This window comes from Plodia interpunctella, chromosome 9 (genome assembly GCF_027563975.2).
Source record: "Plodia interpunctella isolate USDA-ARS_2022_Savannah chromosome 9, ilPloInte3.2, whole genome shotgun sequence".
In the NCBI taxonomy this organism is placed as follows: domain Eukaryota; kingdom Metazoa; phylum Arthropoda; class Insecta; order Lepidoptera; family Pyralidae; genus Plodia; species Plodia interpunctella.
In genome coordinates this window covers 4,459,908-4,479,373 of record NC_071302.1, presented here as the reverse complement: position 1 = coordinate 4,479,373, position 19,466 = coordinate 4,459,908, and the positions used below count along the sequence as shown (strand labels likewise).

Here is a 19,466-nt window from a genome sequence, read left to right as displayed (position 1 = left end):
AAAGTTTGTGAGTATGTATGTGTGTATGTTTGTTACTCTTTCACGCAAAATCTACTGGACCGATTGATTCTTTCCCGTTGTCCCGTTGCCTTGATCGTACAAATCAACCAGTATTGAATAATTTATTTTTACAGTACAAAACTTAACATAAATAAAGTTCAAAGATAATGTAATTTTTTTTATAAATTATTGGTATTATCCCAAATAAATTAAAAATAATAAAAACTATTATCACATGCATGCACACTTGCACGTATGTTAAAGCCATCTGTTGGTTTTACTTTGAACCATAAAGCATTAAAATGTAAGCAGAACGAATGAAGAAAATTAGTACAGACAAAATTCAAGGTGATGTAGTTAGATGTCCCGAGTAAAAGTTTTTCTAATTTTTACAACGTGTTTTAATATACTTATAGGTTCTTAAATGTAGTTTACCTGTGCGTGTTTAAAACGCGGCTACAATGCTCAGCTGTCGTGTTCCGTTGTTTTGACATCGGCCGACGGACAATGCAGAAATTGTATGGAGATTCGACGTACGTCAACGCAATGTAAAACAACGGAGCCGCAACGTAGCAATGAGACCCAGTTGCAGAAATTTACGATGGCATAAATTTGAAATGTGCAGGTTAAATAAAAACTAAAAATGTATAGCTACATATCACTTTATTGAAACTGGTGCATATAGAAATATTGTATCATGAGTACAGCAAAAGATATGGCCTGGCCTGAGAAGCTCAGTACTATGGATAGGCTGACCGGGAACACTTTGGCAGAAATATTCATCTTCTTTATTAAGACGAGGTCTAGCATTGTTTTCACTTGATCGTAGTATTCAGTATCTAGACAAATCATTGCATTTATTAGACACATATGTATTTAGTCTGCGATGCAGTAGAAAATATCAAATTTCTATATAGAACCATTTTTATTGATCATATTAAAAAAAAAACTATCACAAAAAAATCCGATAAAAGCGTGACAAAAGCATCACGCATCGAAATAATAATACTATAATTTTTCGATGCTTTTTTATTGTTTTCGTTGAATCCTGTTGATTTTCGATATAAAAATGAAAGTTTAATGCAGACAGTATTTTTTATGTAATCGTTGTGCATTAGGTACAACTGTTATACACACTTTTATACAATTTTTGTATACTTATGTAGATAGATATGATATTTCTCACCATGCATAAGTACTTGCTGAAGAATTGTCACAGTTTTTTTATGTTCTTTCTGGAACCTTCCAGAAATATAAGCAAGATATATTGGACGGTAGTTCAGTATGCTATATAGGAATATGTCACTCCAGAAAATATTGTATTTCTGCAAACAACAAACGGATTGAAGTGATCTTTGACCAAGCGCTGTCAACATTTTTCTAATGAATAATTAGCTTTTGCCCGCGGCTTCACCCGCCTGAATTTCCTACTGATTTAATATAATTATAATAATTGTTATATAATAATAAATGTTCCAGTAAGAAATTATTATTTATTCTCACTGGAACATTTATTTTATCGGAATAAAGAGTACCTTTTGTCCTTCTCCGCACCTATATTTATGCAAAATTGCAAGAAGATTGTTTAGGTAGATGGAGCGTGAAAGGTTAACAAACAAACTTACTTTCGCATTAATAATATATTAGTTTCGATAGAACAGGATTTCAAGAAGATTGTTTAAGCAGATAGAATAAACAAACTTACGCATTTATAATATTAGAGGATAAATTTGTGGATAAGTTAAAGTTGTCTTACCTGTAGTGTTGGCGATATATTTCTACAGATAACAAGCAAAGTAGCAGCAAGCCACGAGTTGAACATGACAAGAACCTAAAAAATAAGTGTGTCATTGCAGTAACTTTTTTCTCACGTGTCTCACTCACGGAGTACAGGGACGATGGAGTGCTTACTCTCGACGTTAGGCATTCTACATAATTATAAAAGACGATGTCTCCATTGGGAGACATCAAAACTTCTTTTCTCCTCGTCAAGTCGACCGTTCTAATAACAACTTGCAATATTACATCATGATTCTTCAATTTATGAGAATAGAATTCTGCCACGGCCATCATTTGTGCCCTTCATAAGGTCTTCCAAGGTACATGAATCTGGGCAACATGGACTTTCAAGCAGTGAGGAATTGTCTGAAGCGGCACTCTATACAAGCATTGAGTGCTGTCCGCGAAACCCCACCGCACCAGGTTGCTTTTACAGTGACCCACCTGGGTCCTTAGCCTGCTGATGACTTTCCAGCCGGACTTATAACCCAGGGGTAAGGATTCGCAGTGTAAGGACAGAAATTCAAATTAAAATATACTCAGATAGAGTATATAGTACTCCGTGGTCCCACTGCTGGTCAAATGCCTCCTAGTGCTTCTTCCTAAAACCACTATTGAGTGCAGTATGGTGTCATCTTCGCAGAAGACTATCCAACAATAACAACAACAAAAGTAGACAATATTTAGAAAATTTGATTAGGTATTTTTCGTACGCTGTTGGTTCACCAACAAAAATAAAAAATACCTTACAAGTTCATGAAGCACTTACTTGCCAAGTAAATATTTTGTTGAATATTCTTAAACAATCTGATATTTTGTTGTATATATCCATAAGTTCATACCAACAAAAATGACATTTCGACACTCCTTTGACATATTTGAGATCCGCAATTATTTTCTAAAATAATATGAAATAGGTATTTTTATTTAACACATCTTTGATATACACAAATATAACAAAATATATGGATAATATTTCAGTACCTCAACTATCGTATCCCAAATGGACTCTTTATAAAGAATTATTTTTTGCGATTTAATTTTACTCAATAGTATTTGATTCAACATTAAGTACTTCAAATAAATGTTTAACGTCAAGAAAATGATTATTACTCCTTGAACAATTCCTATGAAAATAACTGAATAGGAACCTATATTGCGAATATCAAACGGTTTCAGCATTATAGAATTGAACATTTGTATGAAGGGGAATATTGATAGAAATATGGCCAAATACAATTTATTATTAGCCATATCACTTGTTGTGCCAAAATGTAAGTCTGTTTCATCAAGAACTTTAAACAGTTTGATAAAATCAGTGCTTTTTCTAAATGTCGTAATTAAGACTGCGTGTAATATTTCGAATGTATAAACAGATAAGTGGAGTCTCGCTAATATATTGAGAGGGATGTCAGAACTAGTGTCGAGCACAGCTGTGGGCATTAGAACGTTTAAAAGAGTAATAACAGTAATCACAACTAGAACACAATGGATTTTTTGCACTGTTGTAACATTTTGCATCTCATTTTTACGATATCTCATAATGTGCAGTCCGCAAAGAGCTGAAGTAAATAATAGAGGGTTTGCAGCTTTTGCTATGGAAAAATTTAAGCTTTTATTTTTAGTATTTGAATTATTTAAACACACAGTGAAAGGTTTTCTTGTATCTGAACTTTCTTTTTCATTTTCGACGTGGGATATTTTGAAATCACTTTCATAAATCATGTTACGATGTGAACTCCTCAAATTTTAGTAATAAATTGATTGGAATTTATAACATTAATAGTGGTTGGTTCAATGATACGAATCGTACATGGTTTTTCATTTTAGTTAGAATAATATTACTATTATTATACTATTCGTTCTAATGATTATTTTTTAATTGTATTAACGTCTAGCGGCCTGCCTTGGCTTCGTTCGGGTAAAACCGTAATAACTTATATAATAAAAATAATAAATATATTAGGACAAATCACACAGATTGAGCTAGCCCCAAAGTAAGTTAGAGACTTGTGTTATGGGATACTAACTCAACAATACTATATTTTATAACAAATACATCTATAGAAAAATATCCAAGACCCAGGCCAGTCAGAAAAATATAATTTTTCATCATGACCTGTCCGGGGATCGAACCAGGGACCTCTCGTTTCAGAGGCAACCACTATACCACTGCGCCACCGAGGTCGTCAAATGTACTTAAACATTACTCAGGAATCACACTATCTACTGGTGAAAACCATACACAAATCCGTCCAGTACTTTAAGAATTTATCTCGTTCATACGGACAGACAGATGCGATAGGAGGACTTCTATAATATGTATGGATATTGCGTTTTTAGCTTTTGTATATAATATAAATTTAGATAATAAAAACATAGGTACAGTTTAATTGCAACAGTATTGAGGATGTGATGTTCTAATAACACAAAAAATGCAACATACTGATAGTAGCAATATATCTACTAAGTCCTAGTATTGATTTTTGCAAGTAATAAAAAAAAATCTTAAAATACTTACTCAGTAAACAGACATTCACGTTCTATACTCTTATATTAAACTAGTAGACCATAACACAATTATGAGTATTATAAATATCAACAATACAATACACACAAAAATTACGAGACGAATAAAGAGGCAACTGAAAGTAAAAGAAAATTCTGAATTGTTTAATCGACATACAGACTTCTAAATATAATTTCTACTTTTAGTAGGTACGTGTCCTGTCTCTCTCTCTCTTATCTTGACATTTTCACAGTTACATTCAGGGCTGTGTTGCCGCGAAGCCCAGTTAAAAAATAAACCTTAAAATTGTGGAGATTCAGCTATGATTTTCCAACCCGCCTCCAGAGTCATGTCAACCCTCGTTGGGAATACTGTTGCTACCAGAGTACTGACCACATTTTATTTTTATTCACATTTGTAAATATTCTATCGTTGTAAAATGTAAACTTAAATAAAATTAGAGAAAATAATAAAAATGTTTACTATTGTCTCATGTGAATGAACTAATTATGACACTGACATAGCAGACGCAGTTGCTATGCTATGAAAAGAGATTGTAATTGTTTATTGCAGTATTTCTACCCGACTGTGTTTTGAGGATTAATGTTTGTATGCATGTGAGTTCACTCAGATAATGCTGTAAGAGGTCATAAGATTCCCTACATTACTCCAAATATTATAGGTTAGGTGTGACATTATTATAAAATCAATACGGCAAATTAGATACTCCATAAATTTACAAATGGAAATACAAAATTTTAATTCGATACCCTAATCGATTTTATTGGACAAAATTTTAAAATTCAAAATCCTGTTAAAAGACTATGATATGTGAATGCATATGCATTTTGGATACTTAAGTTATCATGCAAAATTCGTCTTTTGTTTTTTGTATCAAAGTATTTGTCTGTATCTACATATCTATTGACCTTATCACTCACCTCATGAAATTCAAAACCTTCATATATCATTTCAAACTCAGCCCAAAAGCCACGCGAAAAACCATACTATTGCCGCAATAAAACAGACAACTGCGCAACATAAACTAAAAATGGCTGCACAACTGGAAAAGTCAAGATAATCTATTATTATATTAGAACCGAGAGAGATATATATATTTATATTATTAGATAGAGAGATATATAGGTGATATAAAAGAAAAATCTTTATAGGATTAATAGAAACTAAATAAATTAAAAAAAAAAATTGACTATCTGTTTGGATTTCGATGGGGTCTCAGTTGTATAGCGGATAACCGAACTTAAAATCTTGTATGGGTTTCATCGCGATACAGTCTTATTAAAAGTATTAACAGGATTTTAGATAAAATGCTTAGTTACTTACCACATGAAGTTAGCTCTTCTATACTTTTAAATTGGTACACAATATATATATTGTGACGTAATTATAAATATATATAAATAGGTATATTGTATTTCCTAAAAAATTAAGTGGTTGGTTATAAAATTATTAATTATGCATAAGTAAAAAAATAACAGTAAAAATCACAGTCACGTTATGAGAAAAGAGGAGAACAACATTGTAAAAAGAGCACAGGGTATGAGATTGAGGAAAATAAGAACACTACTACTAGTACTAAAAATAATTGATGGAGCTCTTATACAACAAGCGTGTTTTAACCGTATTTATAGATAACTAGCTGCGCCCCAGGCCTTCGCTTCCGTGGAAATTTCGGGATAAAAACTACCCTATGTGTTATATCAAGTTTTTCTTCTTCTTTTTCAGTCGTAGTCTTCATTTCTGAAGGTCGTGCCCTTTCAGGAAAGCCTTGGTTGAGGAATTGACGCCTTCTTTTCTTCAGCTTGTCGGAGCGCTTCGGTGACTGAGATCCCCATCACCTCCCGCACAGAGTCAGACTAGCGATTTGGTGGTCGCCCTCATAGTCGTATTACAAGTTATGTTCTACCAAATTTCATAACAATCCGTCCAGTAGGTTTTGCGTGAAAGAGTAACAAACATACGTACACACATACATGCTCACAAACTTTCGCATTTAAATATTAGTAGAATGGTACGGAAGCCTTCGTACGCGAGTCCAACTAGCACTTGTCCGGTTTATTTATTTATTATGTAGTAAAGATTTCAAGTACTTACAACTACTTAAATACCAAGCCAAAAATCCATCCAGCTAGAGCTCCTAAACCGACGACACATCCTACTACGCACAGATATGCAAGAAATACTGCCCAACTAAAAGTAAAAACAATTTTCAACACATTTGTCGATTTCAAGTTATTATGACATACTCGACTTATTATAGCTTTCGGCTTTGCTTCATGATATTCCTCAACTTACCACATTTGTTTACAATTTCAATGTTAGATATTATAATATTATTGAAAATATGTCCAGGTTTATTGGCATCACGTAATTATTTTAAATTCTCCCTACAAGGTATAGAAAAAAAAATGAAGTCGAACTCTTATTTTTATACAACTTATATACAAAAGATATCCAACTTACTATTTCTGTGCAAGAATACGAGCAATATCCGTAAAGATTCTGTACTATTTTGATAGCTGCCTATTTTATCATTATGTCATACAAAGCATAGAGGAAGAACATAAATATGCGAATTTTTAGAATTTGGTTTATATTCATAGATGTAGGAAAAAGTAGTACAATAAACACACATCTTTACAATCGAGTATATTTCTTGGAGTTGCTATAAAATAGTATATCACATACTTTCATATTTAATTTCGCTTCGCTCGCTCGTTATGTTCAGCCAGTGTAATGTGATTAACAAACCTAACCTTGCCACTTCAGAAACAAAGATAAACTTTTTCCCTCCTTTTTTATGATAGTTAAAAAAAAGAAAAAATAATTGGTTGATAAAAATACCAGCGGTACAGTATTGCCAGCCAAGAGTGCTCTTATTTTATTAGGCAGGGGAATACTATAGTTACTATATTGACCAAACACCGAGAAAACTATAAAAGATGACAGACGAATGTAACCATATGAGACAAAAGATTTCCATATAATTTCCCGTCCCAATCCAGCTACAAATCGTACAAAGACGGGCACGAGCTCAGAGACAAAAGATGTCAGCGCTCTATCTCGTTTCAACTAGTACTTTTAATACCCGCATCTTTTTCTTGTATGAGCGAAAGTGAAGATATGATGGGTCTATAGCTTTCTCTTTCTACTATTTCGACCAGGATATTTTTTTTGTTATTATTTCAATGGCAGGTAAGTTTTCTTAGTTTGATCCTGTCATAATATATTCTTAGGTGGCCATCTGCCAAAGCTACAGATTTGGTTTTACATTGTCATAAAGAAATAATTTCTCACAATGTATAGACATAATTATGAATGTAAAAAATAAAACAATAGAAACAGAACAAATATTTTTATCGTCGACAAAGATATAAGATTTGATGTGGTAAGTTTTGGAATATAGGTACAAGGCATACTCGAAGCATAGTAATGATTCAAGTAGGTGCTTACTATTTTTCCTGTTTCTATGCTATATCATAACTAGTTGAGCTTCGGGGCTACTCTCCGATACAAAGTTAATGCTATTCCAGGTTTTATTTTAACCTAGTACGAAATTTCTTCAAAATCCGTCTAGTAGATATAGCGCGAGTGATTAAACAGCATCTTCTTCAAGAAAGTGAAAAATAAAATCAAGTATGGAAAAACGATTGAATCAGGTGAGACATCATCAAACATATGAAGATGGGTCAGTCAGTCGGGGAAACATTTATTTGAGTGATCATAGTATTTATCCCGCTTGTCTCCCACATATTGCCCCCTTGGGATTAAAGGAAAAAATAAAAAAATAAAATCTGGTTGCCTGAACTGAAATAAATGTGGGGGCGAATAGGAAATATTAATTCGTTATCAAATTATTCCTCTTGTCCTTCACAGATGAAAAAGACATATTTATTCTTGCGATCCCTAAATTGTAATGAATAACAGTTGGATGATGATCCGTTCATCTTGATTCTTAGAGACAAGCTCAGTGCTTGCCGTTGAGAATTATCCATTTATTTGTTTATGTATGAGAAATTTTGATTTTTTAACTTGTCCTCGCAACATGCTTCTATTATTTATTAGCACCAATCGTAGATAAAAGAAATATGGCGCCAATGAAAATGAATAATCTCTCATAGGAAAAGGAAAAAAAATCATGTTGGGTCCCATGAGGGAAAAATGTGAAGGACAAGCCGGATACTAAGTTGTCATAACCCCTTTTAATATCCTTTTCAGTTTAGTCGTTACTGTGATCATATTCGGTGTCTTTGCACTCATAGTTGGAATATGGGGGGTTCTGAAATACTTCTTAGAACAATTTGACTTATATAAAAAATGACAAAGATGGTACGTATTCTGTCAAACTTATTTAATATTCACCTTTCTCTCATTTGATCGTTTTCCCGGTTCCTTCCTCAGCCGTTAGTCGTCGGAGACCGACGCTGCTAAATCAATATTAAACTATTATCCCTTTATTTAGGAGATGTTGAAGAGAGGAAGAGAGCATAGTAGAGACCTTAAGTTGGGTTCGGGGCTGAGAGGTCACGATGCCTGGGCTTAGCGTAAAAAATAAATTTGAAGATTTGTAAGATTCGAATGTGATTTTATAAACTTGCCGCCTAACTTACACCTCGAGTCTCTCTTTGGTACCCTTATAGGATCACTTGTTGTCCGTCCTGTTCATCCGTCTATTAAGACCCATTCATTATCTTAAAAATGCTTAGAGGTATAAAGTTGAGATTTTGTATCAAATGGTCTCTGGTTTGTTTCATCTGTGATAACAAAAATCCACAATAAACTTGTAAAACAGCGCGATCAAAATATATAACCACAATTACATATGTTTCAAATGGTGGAGCTCATATGGGAATAAATCTTGTAGGGAACTTAAAATAATGAAATTTATCAAAATTCGTTGTTAGAGAACAGATCTAGAAACCGTATATACCTACTTAAATACGTAAAATTAATGTTGTAAAATCTTCGGTGCACGAATTGCACTTTTCTGAATAATTATTTTGATTTATTTATTTCAGTACCCAAACTGATGACTTAGAGCGAGCTACGTCCAGTATGCCACCTAATAAGGGCACGAAGAACAGTTGTCGTCATCAGTTTGGCTATTATAGTAATTTACTATGTAAGATAGTAAAATAAATGTAGTTTTAATTTACGATTTGTTTTCTTTCAAACTTTTTTTTACATATTGATTTATTTTACTTTATTTTTATGACTTTTACTTCGTTATACGCCAATCCGTTGATTCTTTTTTTAACAGTTTAGAAGTATTAAGTTGCAGTTAATAACAAATCTACGATCTCTTCAAGTGTGAAAAAGATCAACTTGTTGTTGGATTAATGTTTTACAACTGAACAAAATAGAGTTGTGTCCGCTTTTTTGTACAACTTTTATTAATTCGTATGTAAATAAGTAAACTGTAGATTTTTTGACAATAATTTTAATTTGATACCTCTACGCGTTACTAAGAAAAACAGTCGTGGCAGACGCATAGACAGACGGACAGACAGATGGACAGATAGACAATGAATTCTAAATTGAAAATAAATAAAACACATCGTACCTAGATTTTTGAATTAAATAAATCTACGGTAAAATGATAAGCCTCATGCATGGAACTAGTAGGTACACGGAGTACCTACTAATTCCCAGGCCTCATGATAAGCAATGTGAGAATGTCACGACTAAAAAATTTTCTGCCAAATTTGACAAATATCGCTTTGCAAGACCAAAGTTCTGAAAACATTTTCTCTTATAATTGAAAAAGAACTATAACTATGAGAATCATTAAAAATCTGCATAGCATAGTAATTTTATTGTGCAGATAATAATAAGCAGAAGATATACTATGAAATAATGTAACGCCTAAACATTGTCGATATATACATATAAAACCAATGTGGTAAGTTTTGAAGTAGGTAGTAGATTATATTACTTGATTTCCCCTATTTAGATATTATTTGATTTCCCCTTTTTCCTATATAACTTGTAGCTACAACCTTAGCCTGGTTATCGTTCAATAGGCGTTGCATAAGAGAACTAACTTTTTGAAGCAGTTTAAGATTTGTATAAAGCTAGCTGTTTCCTGCAGCTTCACCAACGATAACATGTACCTGGTGCCCTTATCATACAAATTTTCACTCCTATTTCTCTGGTGAGAAATTTGAAAAAGAAAAGCAATCTTTGTTCGTCCACGTGCTTTTTACTACTTGTCTCTTTATTTTTACACGGACATGTTCTGGACATTGTACGCATCGTGTAAAATAAAGAGAGAAGGTGCGGCAATAGCGTGTTACGTGTTTTATGGTAGCCCAGAAATAGCTATATTAAATGCGGAGGAAGCTAGGGAGAAATTCTAAGTTTTTCATTACTTTTTTCTTTCAGTGCATTTGTCTTTACGGCCGTATTCTGTGTCGTAGCAGTGGCAGCAGGAATATGGGCTATGTTGAAATGTTTCTTTGGTTGGTTATTCTAAAGTACGTATTCTGTTAAATTAAATAGTATCTCTCTCTTTCTTTTCTTCCTACGCTGTCTTGGTTATGAAGCGCAGATGCTCTGTTTCTGGTATAATTAAATAAGTAATTGAAGTTTCGGCTGTGATTTTACCAAAGGACGTCTGTCTGACCACAATACTCTTTCGGAGTGCTGGTATCTATTGGCAGTGACTTATTAGTTGCTTGGGGTTTTTAAAGGGTTCTATACTGCAAAATGTGATCCAGGGAGGAAAGTGGTCCTATTTTTGGGTGGACACCAAACGCCTCTGATAAAACATTTAAGAATTACATATTTAAAGTATATGAAAAATGAATAGTAAATAAAAATATAGTAGATAAAGCTGACATAAAGATCTACTTGATCGAACATCACTTTGATTGCAAAATGATGTACCCTCCGAAATTAAAAAATATTTTATTTTGTTTTCAGGTTCCAGACTAATGATAATGTATTTACGGTATAAGCTATGCCCACTTGCCATTATGTGCACTATAATCGTTATTTGTACGTTATAGTGACGTTTTATACTATGTAAGAAAGAAAGATATATAGTTTTATACGCTTGTTTTATAGCTGTGAAACCAGCTTGGACCAACTTCACTGTTCTGTCACGTTTTGTCGACATACGTTTGATATTTTACTACAGTACGATGGCGTATGTCCGTCGCCGTGCTGTAATTGTAGCATGCGATACTGCGTTGATATGTTGACGAAGCGCAACGGAGCAGTGAGGCCTCGCTTATGGGTTATTCTATTTAAATTTTGATATACTAAAAACAAAGAACGATTGAAATAGTGGTGGTGAAATAGTAAGGCCCGAATGGTTAAGAGGCCTGTGGATCGATAGGTTTGAATTCTACTCGTGCCGCATGAGTTTGTATACCAGTCTGACTCATGTAGTTTTGATAGATCACTACCTGACTACCCTTCAGGTGAAGGAAAACATCGTGAGGAAACCTGCACACTGGTTGATTATTAGCTTGTGTATGAAATGGAGAAGGCAATGGCAAACTACTCGATTAATAGTACCAAGAAAGTTGTTGTATGCGTTTCACTCCACGTAATGACCACGACCCTCAGCCATGAGGAAATATGACTATGAAGAAGGATCTAAAAATAATTTAACTATATAGAGAAGGATTTGAGTGAGACAATATAGTTAAGAAATATCAGTTGTATTTTATTTAAATATAAAGCTTTAACTATAAATATAAAGTATTTTAATACATATTCTAAACTTTATTATTCCCTAGTCTGTGTTCATTTTTGTTCGTCCCGTAAACTTAATAATTATCGAAAATAACTTCATAACCTCGTTCTTTCTTTGTTTAAAACAACTTAAATCATAATTGATCTTGAATATAACTTGTTATACTTACTCCTTATATCTTTCTGTAAGTAATAAAATAGAAAGATTGATTTATCTATTTATATTTTTTATATTTTCATTCATTTCATTTAATTTTTCATAACAAATACATTTGTGTTGAATTAGGAAATACATATCATTAAAACTAAAAATCACATAAAATTAATTTAAAATAATTTACAATTCGACGTTAAAAAGTAAATAAAATAATAATCAAAAATGAAAAATGTATATATATTCCCTGCTATTTACTGTTAGAATCTGAGGCGTTTCTTGAATTCCGTAGAGTTCCTAACAAGGCCAGATTCCAGACGTTATGGTGTATAATTGTTATGTCATGAATTGAATAAAAGTATGTTTCGTTTCAGTACTTATGCCAAAGATGTTTCAGTACTTATACCAAGAAAATCAGTGTTCATGTTCAACCTGTAGTATGGCACCTTGTCTCCTAGTAGCAGTAGTTAAGTAGGTTAGTTGGTACTAGTTAATACTATCCACCTATTAATAATGTAGTTTCGAATACTATCGATAGTCCCAAATTTATCAACTATTGCTGCTGTATCGATCGAATTTAAAATTAGATCTGATATAAATTCCTTGAACTTTGCAAAAATCCTTTTTTACAGCAAAACACATGTGTATGTGCATTGGTAACTGTTTTATTTCGAAACGCAAATTTACAACCGTGATTTATTTTGGCTAGCTTCACTTAGACACAATAATAATCAAAAAGAGGGTACTCACAACATGAAATAGTAATGAACCAGTACTGGAACCACTATAATCATAATTATTATAATCAAACAGCGTAAACCAAGACAACACAACAGGGCTGAAACGTCATGTTTCTTTTAAATAAACATTATCAAAATGTACATCATTATCAATTCCGCATTAAAGATACAATAAAGAAAATCATGCAAGTGAGTTTACATTGATCATATTGTTCTTATAAAAAATAAACCCCAAGCGAAGCCAGATTTATAGACCTTGATCTTTCTCTCAAATAACATACTTACATAGAGACAGACAGACAGTGGGATGTTACTTTGTTTTATTCTATTTAGTTATTAGTAATGACGGTTATGGGAACATTTATTTATTCATGATGAAAGGTACCATATGTCCTTATTTTTCACATTTAGGTATATGCACAAGACAGTACCTACTACATGTATGTAAAATTTCAAAGAGATTGCTTGAATAGATAAAGCTTGAACAAACAAACTTACTTTCGCATTTATAATATTAGTTAGGATTTATCAAATTAGCGTTTAATGACGACAAATTTTTCCAACCCGGGAGCAGATAAAACGTCAGAATACAAACTTACCACATTATTTTTGTAAATGAACTATAAAAGTGGAACATAGCATCATGTTAGGTTATGTTGTCAATATATTACAAAGTAGGCGTAGGTATCTTTTATAATACCTAATAGAGTTTGCAAAAAGATTTTGTTATGACCATTCAGCTTTATTTCTGTCCATAGAAACGATAAGAGTTATTTACAATGTAAACAATCCTAGATATATCCACTGATATCCGTGAATTTAGTACCTATTTTGATTTCGATGAAATAATCACACTTCACTTTACTTTTGACCATTAACGTTCAGCCAAGCGATTATTTTTCTATGTTATAGACAACAGGGAATATTCATTTTTTTGGGAATATTAGTGCGGTGTTTAGTTGTTGTTAGTGGTCACGCCAGAGAGCAGCACTAGCATGTGATTTGGTACTATGGTGATGTCACTAGGTTGTCAAAATTCCGCTTTTTCATTAGTTTCGTGGTGCACTATTGTATATGACCTAGATGCGCGCGCAGGATATTGTGTTGACGCCATTTTCAAGTGAAGAGTATTTTTTGCGCCAAAATGTTCATCATGAAAATGTTAATTTTTTTAACTTTTAAATAGAAAATCAATTGTGGTGGTAAATAACAAGACATTTCGCATGTTTTAAAAGATATTTCATAATATTGACAAGTTTGCCAATTAGAAACGATCTATATGTATATATAATGGAAACATATCAAAAAATAACAATAACTATAAAATACGAAAAACTTTCTAATAGATAAACAGACGGCCGAACATTTGCAAATATTTTTCATCTTCGGGAAATTGAAATATTAGGTATAATTACAAACTATATTTAATTCAAGAATATTTGAATGATTAATTTACAATAAGTGTGTGACTTTTTGGTCGATAAAATTTATATAATACAAAATTTGATTTAAGACAAATAATAATATATATTGACATTAATAAACTAGACGCTTACATTATGATATACCTATTAGGTACAATGGCGTAAATTAGGGAAAAAACTAACTCATATAATATGTAATCGGCACTACATAATTACAGTTAGTAGGTTACATAGGTAAACATTATAAAAACCCTTACAACTAAATTGTGCGCGTGCGTATATCGATGATATAGTATAATAAAATTAAAGCTCGGTAGTTTAATATTTATATTGGGTCAGTACGCGCTTCGGGCGACGACGAAAAGGCCTGAAACGCATCCAGACTGAATGCTTACTTATACTGCGATTACTCTTATAGTCATGGAAAATCACAGCAACTCTCAGGCTAAAGATGCGGCAACATTATATCTCTGCCGATATTCAGCGGTCTGTCTATCAGGTCGATTATTCAGTAGCTTTAGGTATCTCACAGGTCCATCATGCAGCGGCCTCACGATGTCGGCGGTGGTTTTATTTGACTGTAAATATTATTTATTTTTAAATAGGTTATTATATACTGTACACTGTACAGTTGATATTAGAGATGGCAAAAAAATAAAGGAAAAGGACAGCCACTGGCCACGTTGTCGACAACCATTTCAAATGAGCTGATTCTGAAGATCTCAATTGCTACTTAACAACTTCCTCTGGAACACATCTGTGCCTCGATCGATCCGCAATTTTTATTACCAATTCGGTATCGTGAAAATAGTTTGACAAATTGTTGGATCACAACTAAATCGGAAACCAACGTTGCATTTGTCATAACGACAACGACGAACTTGTAACCAAAACGGTAAAACAGTTTCTTGAGTTCAGATTATCGAGGTTCAATTGTGATCCATCTGAAGTTACTAGAGCGATTGACAGATAACTCAGGAGAGACAGTCCTAGTACCATAGAAGGTAAAGAGTCGACCCCAATTACAATGGGAAAAGGCATGCAGAAGAACATATTAGCATCGAATTATTAACATCGAAATATCAACCCTTTTACTCAAAATTGGAATTTAGTATGTCATAATTTCTGTAGTTCGGATAATAGAAATCAGACAAGTACGAAGACATAGCCCGCATTTGGCCGCAGCAAAAGCTAGTGGTCTGATAAAAAGAAATGCCGACGCCCGTGCGGAGTGGAGACGAAAGCATAGGGAAGCGGAACCTGGGCTCCGACGCTCAACGGCTGTGGAAGAAACCGGAAAAACGTTCAAATTAGAGAGAGAGAGAATACTTCCATTTATAATACTAGTATATGCATAGGGATTTGTATTCTTACCCACATAAATGTAAAATGAGGACTATTGTCCCTATTATTATTATACAACAACAGCAAAGCCGCAGATCACAGAAGACGATACTGAAAACATTATAGAATTATGTGAATACCACAGATGAATCACACATCATACTGCAATCTTCATTTTGTATAATTTACACTACAAATTAAAGGCCCGGCCCGATTTTCGGTAAAACCATAATCCATACTATCCATACTAATATTATAAAACTAGCTTTTGCCCGTAGCCTCGTCCGCGTTTATTTCGTGCGTCCGCCCATAATTTATTATTATCGATATCTCGGGATCTAACCAAGTAATCGCGATGAAACCTATAATCAGATTTCAAGCTATATAATTAAATGTTATGCCGTCTATTAGTCCCATAAAGACCGCCCATAATTATTTTTCTTTAATATCTCCTATAGCCTAGATAGCTGATAGGCAACAATAGTATTCCCAAGGAGCGTTGAAGTCAGGCAGGCGGCCGGTTGTAAAATCACAGCCTGAAGATTCGGAAATTTAGAGTTATTTTTAAACTGATCCTGGGCTTCGCGGTGTCTCAACCCCAAATGCAACCGAGATCATACATGATGAGAGAGAGAATATGTCACTTACCACATGACGAGCTTGCCAACACAGACGAGGAGTTCCCTCTGCGGAATAGGTTTTGCCTATGTTCAAAGTGTTAGAATCTCATCGAATAACCTTTAAACAAAATATATTTCTATTATATTTTTTATGTATTTTTAAAAATCTTCATTTCTACTTCATCAACAAAATCAAAACAATAAAGTTGATTTTCGGACCTTTTGTTTTTTTTTTCTAACAACTAGTAAAAAGTAGCTCAATCTGTGAGATATTTTTAATTTGGTTGAATGAATAAATCTAATAAACAAGTGGCACCTAATTTATACACCTATAATAAAGAAAACAATAATACACACAAAAAATAAGCTCCTATAGTTTATGAAGTGTTTCTATTTAGAAATGTTATGGAGCTATATCTGTGTAAATATGTCACTATTTATTTCTATTTTGATTTATTTACACTATTTATTTCTATGGTGAAGGTAAAAATTCGGCACGAAATAGTAGATTGTATATTATGATAGTAAAGCGATCCCTTTACTGTCATGGTTAATACTCAGCTTTTCAGCTCGATTCCGTGGAAATGACATCAGTATTATAAGCATTTTAATATTCGTAGATGTACGCACCTGTTTATCTTGGTCTATTAAATTATTGGCCTATGGCTGATTAGAAGAAGATTTAACTTTTTTATCTTTAGAAAATGTTACTTTTGTATGAAATTTTAGGCTCTTGAGCAAAAAAATAAATAGACAAAGATTTAGACGTTATGCTGTTATGTTGCTTAAAATCTAATTTTAGGCTTACATCCAATCATAACGTCAATACAATGCTTTAATACAGGTATTGTCGTTACAATGCTTTCAAAGATATGACAAAAATAAAATCACATATTTTTGGACTCGTCCAAAGGCTCCATACTAAATGATACTCTAACGTGAGTTTCATACTTACCCCATTGAATACATAAATAGCACTGCAAATCCTACGACAATTAACAAATAAAACCAATGGACCCAATCAGAGAAGTCAAAACTGGAAAATGAAAAGAAATAGTTTTATATATATATATATATATGGGCAAAATACTCATAACGAACAATATTGATTTAATTTTTTGCTTCATTCGTATGCTAATGGCATATGGTTCAACCCTACAGGTCCACAATAACAGTAAGCGACTATGGCAACTGAGAGGCATTCTTAAGGAGCGTTGACGTCAAGCAGACGAATCTTGTTTATTTTTTAAGCCGACTTCGGGCTTCTGGGCACCTTAGCCCCGAACACGGACGAACAAGAAAGCACAACTATCGAGAGAGGAGAGCACATTGAGTCTTCACAACCAAGAATAATAACGAAGACACGCGAGTGAGAGAGAGAGGTAGTAATTATTTATATCTTACCACATAGTTTTACTAACGGGTTATATTACAATATGCATAACACTTTATCAGAAAATATTTTAGAAATGAAAACATTTCTTACAAGTAGCTTTTTTTTTCGTGCGTAAAGACGCTCAAACGCGAAGTAACCTATAATTTATTAAGTTACCAAAGACATTATTTTTTTTACAATTCCAATAATAATAAATTTCTAAAAAAATCTTTAGCCGCAGTGCATTTCCAAAAATTTTCCGGAATGAATGGTGTATCCTTTTTAATATATCTAACAGCACTCCGCCCAAGTCTTCACACACATGAATCGAAGTACCTTACATTGCATTTATCGCGTATTTCTAAGACTGGTAAAATTGATTTATATTATAAGTTGGGAAGTTGTGGTATTACGCCGGTAGATAAAGAATTTTAGTAGAAAGTATTTTATTTGTTATTTTAATATTCGATATGAGTGGCGTATAATTAGATTATAATAATAAAATTGCTACACTTACACACACATCGTCTTGTCAATATACGTTTGGCTAAGTCTTTATATGCAAATTAATACTAGCACTATAAGTGCTATGACTCCAATGACTACACAACAAAGATGTAAATCACAGCAGCAAGGAGAACTGGAAAATTATACAAAGAAAGAGAGAAAATTTTATTTGCAAATAACATGAGTAATACAATTTGGTGTTAAAAGAAAAAGCTAAGCCAATCGAACTTTACCGACATGTGTATGGAAAATCAATAAACGAGGAGCATGCTATCTACTAAATAATAATAAAATACTCGTAATTACATCAATTTCTGATTTTATCTAAGTCTTTTCTTAGATTCTGATTAGCTGCCAGGGATGTGAGATTTTATTCAAGTAGTCTAAGCCGGCTCTATACTGTCGCGGACAAAGTCGTGAACTTGGCGGATTCGGCATACATTGCTTGTTGACATGACAGTAGCAGTTCATAGGCAACACATTCCCAAAAAGGGTTGAAATTTTATTTATTTATTTTATTTTCGGGGGTCTTACAGCGAAATATAGAGTAAACTTATAAATGTTTCAATATATAAAGACTATACTAATTACAAGACTCCGCCTATTAAAGGGCATTGAGTCTTCACAACCAATAATAATAACGCAGACACGCGAGTGAGAGAGTGAGGTAGTAATTATTTATATCTTACCACATAGTTTTACTAACGGATTATATTACAATATGCATAACACTTTATCAGAAAATATTTTAGAAACGAAAACATTTCTTACAACAGTACCTATGTCAAACGCAAAGTAACCTATAATTTATTAAGTTACCAAAGACGTTTATTTTTTTACAATTCCAAGAATAATAAATTTACTGCAGGTACCTATTTATCTGGTCTATGCCATAGATATTAGAACATTATTCCATGGAATTAGTACTACTAATTACATGCATTATTCTTATATCTGTGGTCTATGTGCATATTTTGGTAAACATTCTATTTTATTTATGTATGTTATACATGTATGATAAATACGTTATCTCAAGTACTACAAATGCAAATACAAATTTTATATAACAATTTTTTATTTCGCATACATACTAACTTAACTAGTGTGCAGGTTTTCTCACGATGTTTTCCTTCACCTGAAGTAAGTGGTGCGAAGAAAGCGACTATTACTTTCGAGATAAAAAATATCAATAAAAATGGCCAAGCCGTTGGAGCGTGAAGAATTTACCCACAAATTTTTGCCTAGGGAATTGGTGGAAAGTGGGATGTAGGTAGTCAAATTGACAAAAT

The 19,466-nt window shown here is 32.9% G+C and overlaps 1 protein-coding gene and 3 long non-coding RNA genes across 6 annotated transcripts; 2 read left to right on the top strand and 2 right to left on the bottom strand.

Annotated features, from left to right (window-relative positions):
- Positions 1-541: 541 nt before the first annotated feature.
- LOC128672314 (uncharacterized) lies at positions 542-6,803 on the bottom strand. Of its 3 annotated transcripts, XM_064436136.1 has the most exons (10): positions 6,773-6,803; positions 6,605-6,696; positions 6,404-6,499; positions 5,633-5,727; positions 5,230-5,351; positions 4,301-4,424; positions 2,549-2,677; positions 1,757-1,831; positions 1,187-1,325; positions 542-839 (listed from the first exon to the last, which is right to left on the bottom strand). In XM_064436136.1, the coding sequence occupies exons 7-10, from the start codon at positions 2,609-2,611 to the stop codon at positions 664-666; spliced, it is 453 nt and encodes a 150-aa protein (XP_064292206.1). In that variant the 5' UTR covers positions 2,612-2,677; positions 4,301-4,424; positions 5,230-5,351; positions 5,633-5,727; positions 6,404-6,499; positions 6,605-6,696; positions 6,773-6,803; the 3' UTR covers positions 542-663. The 3 variants fall into 3 exon arrangements, with proteins under 3 accessions (XP_064292206.1, XP_053605351.1, XP_053605350.1); XM_053749376.2 differs by lacking the exons at positions 5,230-5,351; positions 5,633-5,727; positions 6,404-6,499; positions 6,605-6,696; positions 6,773-6,803 and adding an exon at positions 4,682-4,803; XM_053749375.2 differs by lacking the exons at positions 4,301-4,424; positions 5,230-5,351; positions 5,633-5,727; ... (1 more) ...; positions 6,605-6,696; positions 6,773-6,803 and adding an exon at positions 4,588-4,815.
- Positions 6,804-7,546: 743 nt separating this feature from the next.
- On the top strand, positions 7,547-9,436 carry LOC128672492 (uncharacterized). Its single transcript, XR_008404979.1, has 3 exons — positions 7,547-7,697; positions 8,528-8,638; positions 9,328-9,436. It is a non-coding gene; the product is annotated as an uncharacterized LOC128672492 (long non-coding RNA).
- A 588-nt stretch (positions 9,437-10,024) lies between these two features.
- On the top strand, positions 10,025-11,969 carry LOC128672409 (uncharacterized). Its single transcript, XR_008404961.2, has 3 exons — positions 10,025-10,211; positions 10,694-10,785; positions 11,234-11,969. It is a non-coding gene; the product is annotated as an uncharacterized LOC128672409 (long non-coding RNA).
- A 2,237-nt stretch (positions 11,970-14,206) lies between these two features.
- LOC128672397 (uncharacterized) lies at positions 14,207-19,159 on the bottom strand. The gene is made up of 6 exons (XR_008404955.2): positions 18,867-19,159; positions 18,188-18,310; positions 17,251-17,331; positions 16,324-16,413; positions 15,706-15,786; positions 14,207-14,909 (listed from the first exon to the last, which is right to left on the bottom strand). It is a non-coding gene; the product is annotated as an uncharacterized LOC128672397 (long non-coding RNA).
- Between the last annotated feature and the right edge of the window lie 307 nt (positions 19,160-19,466).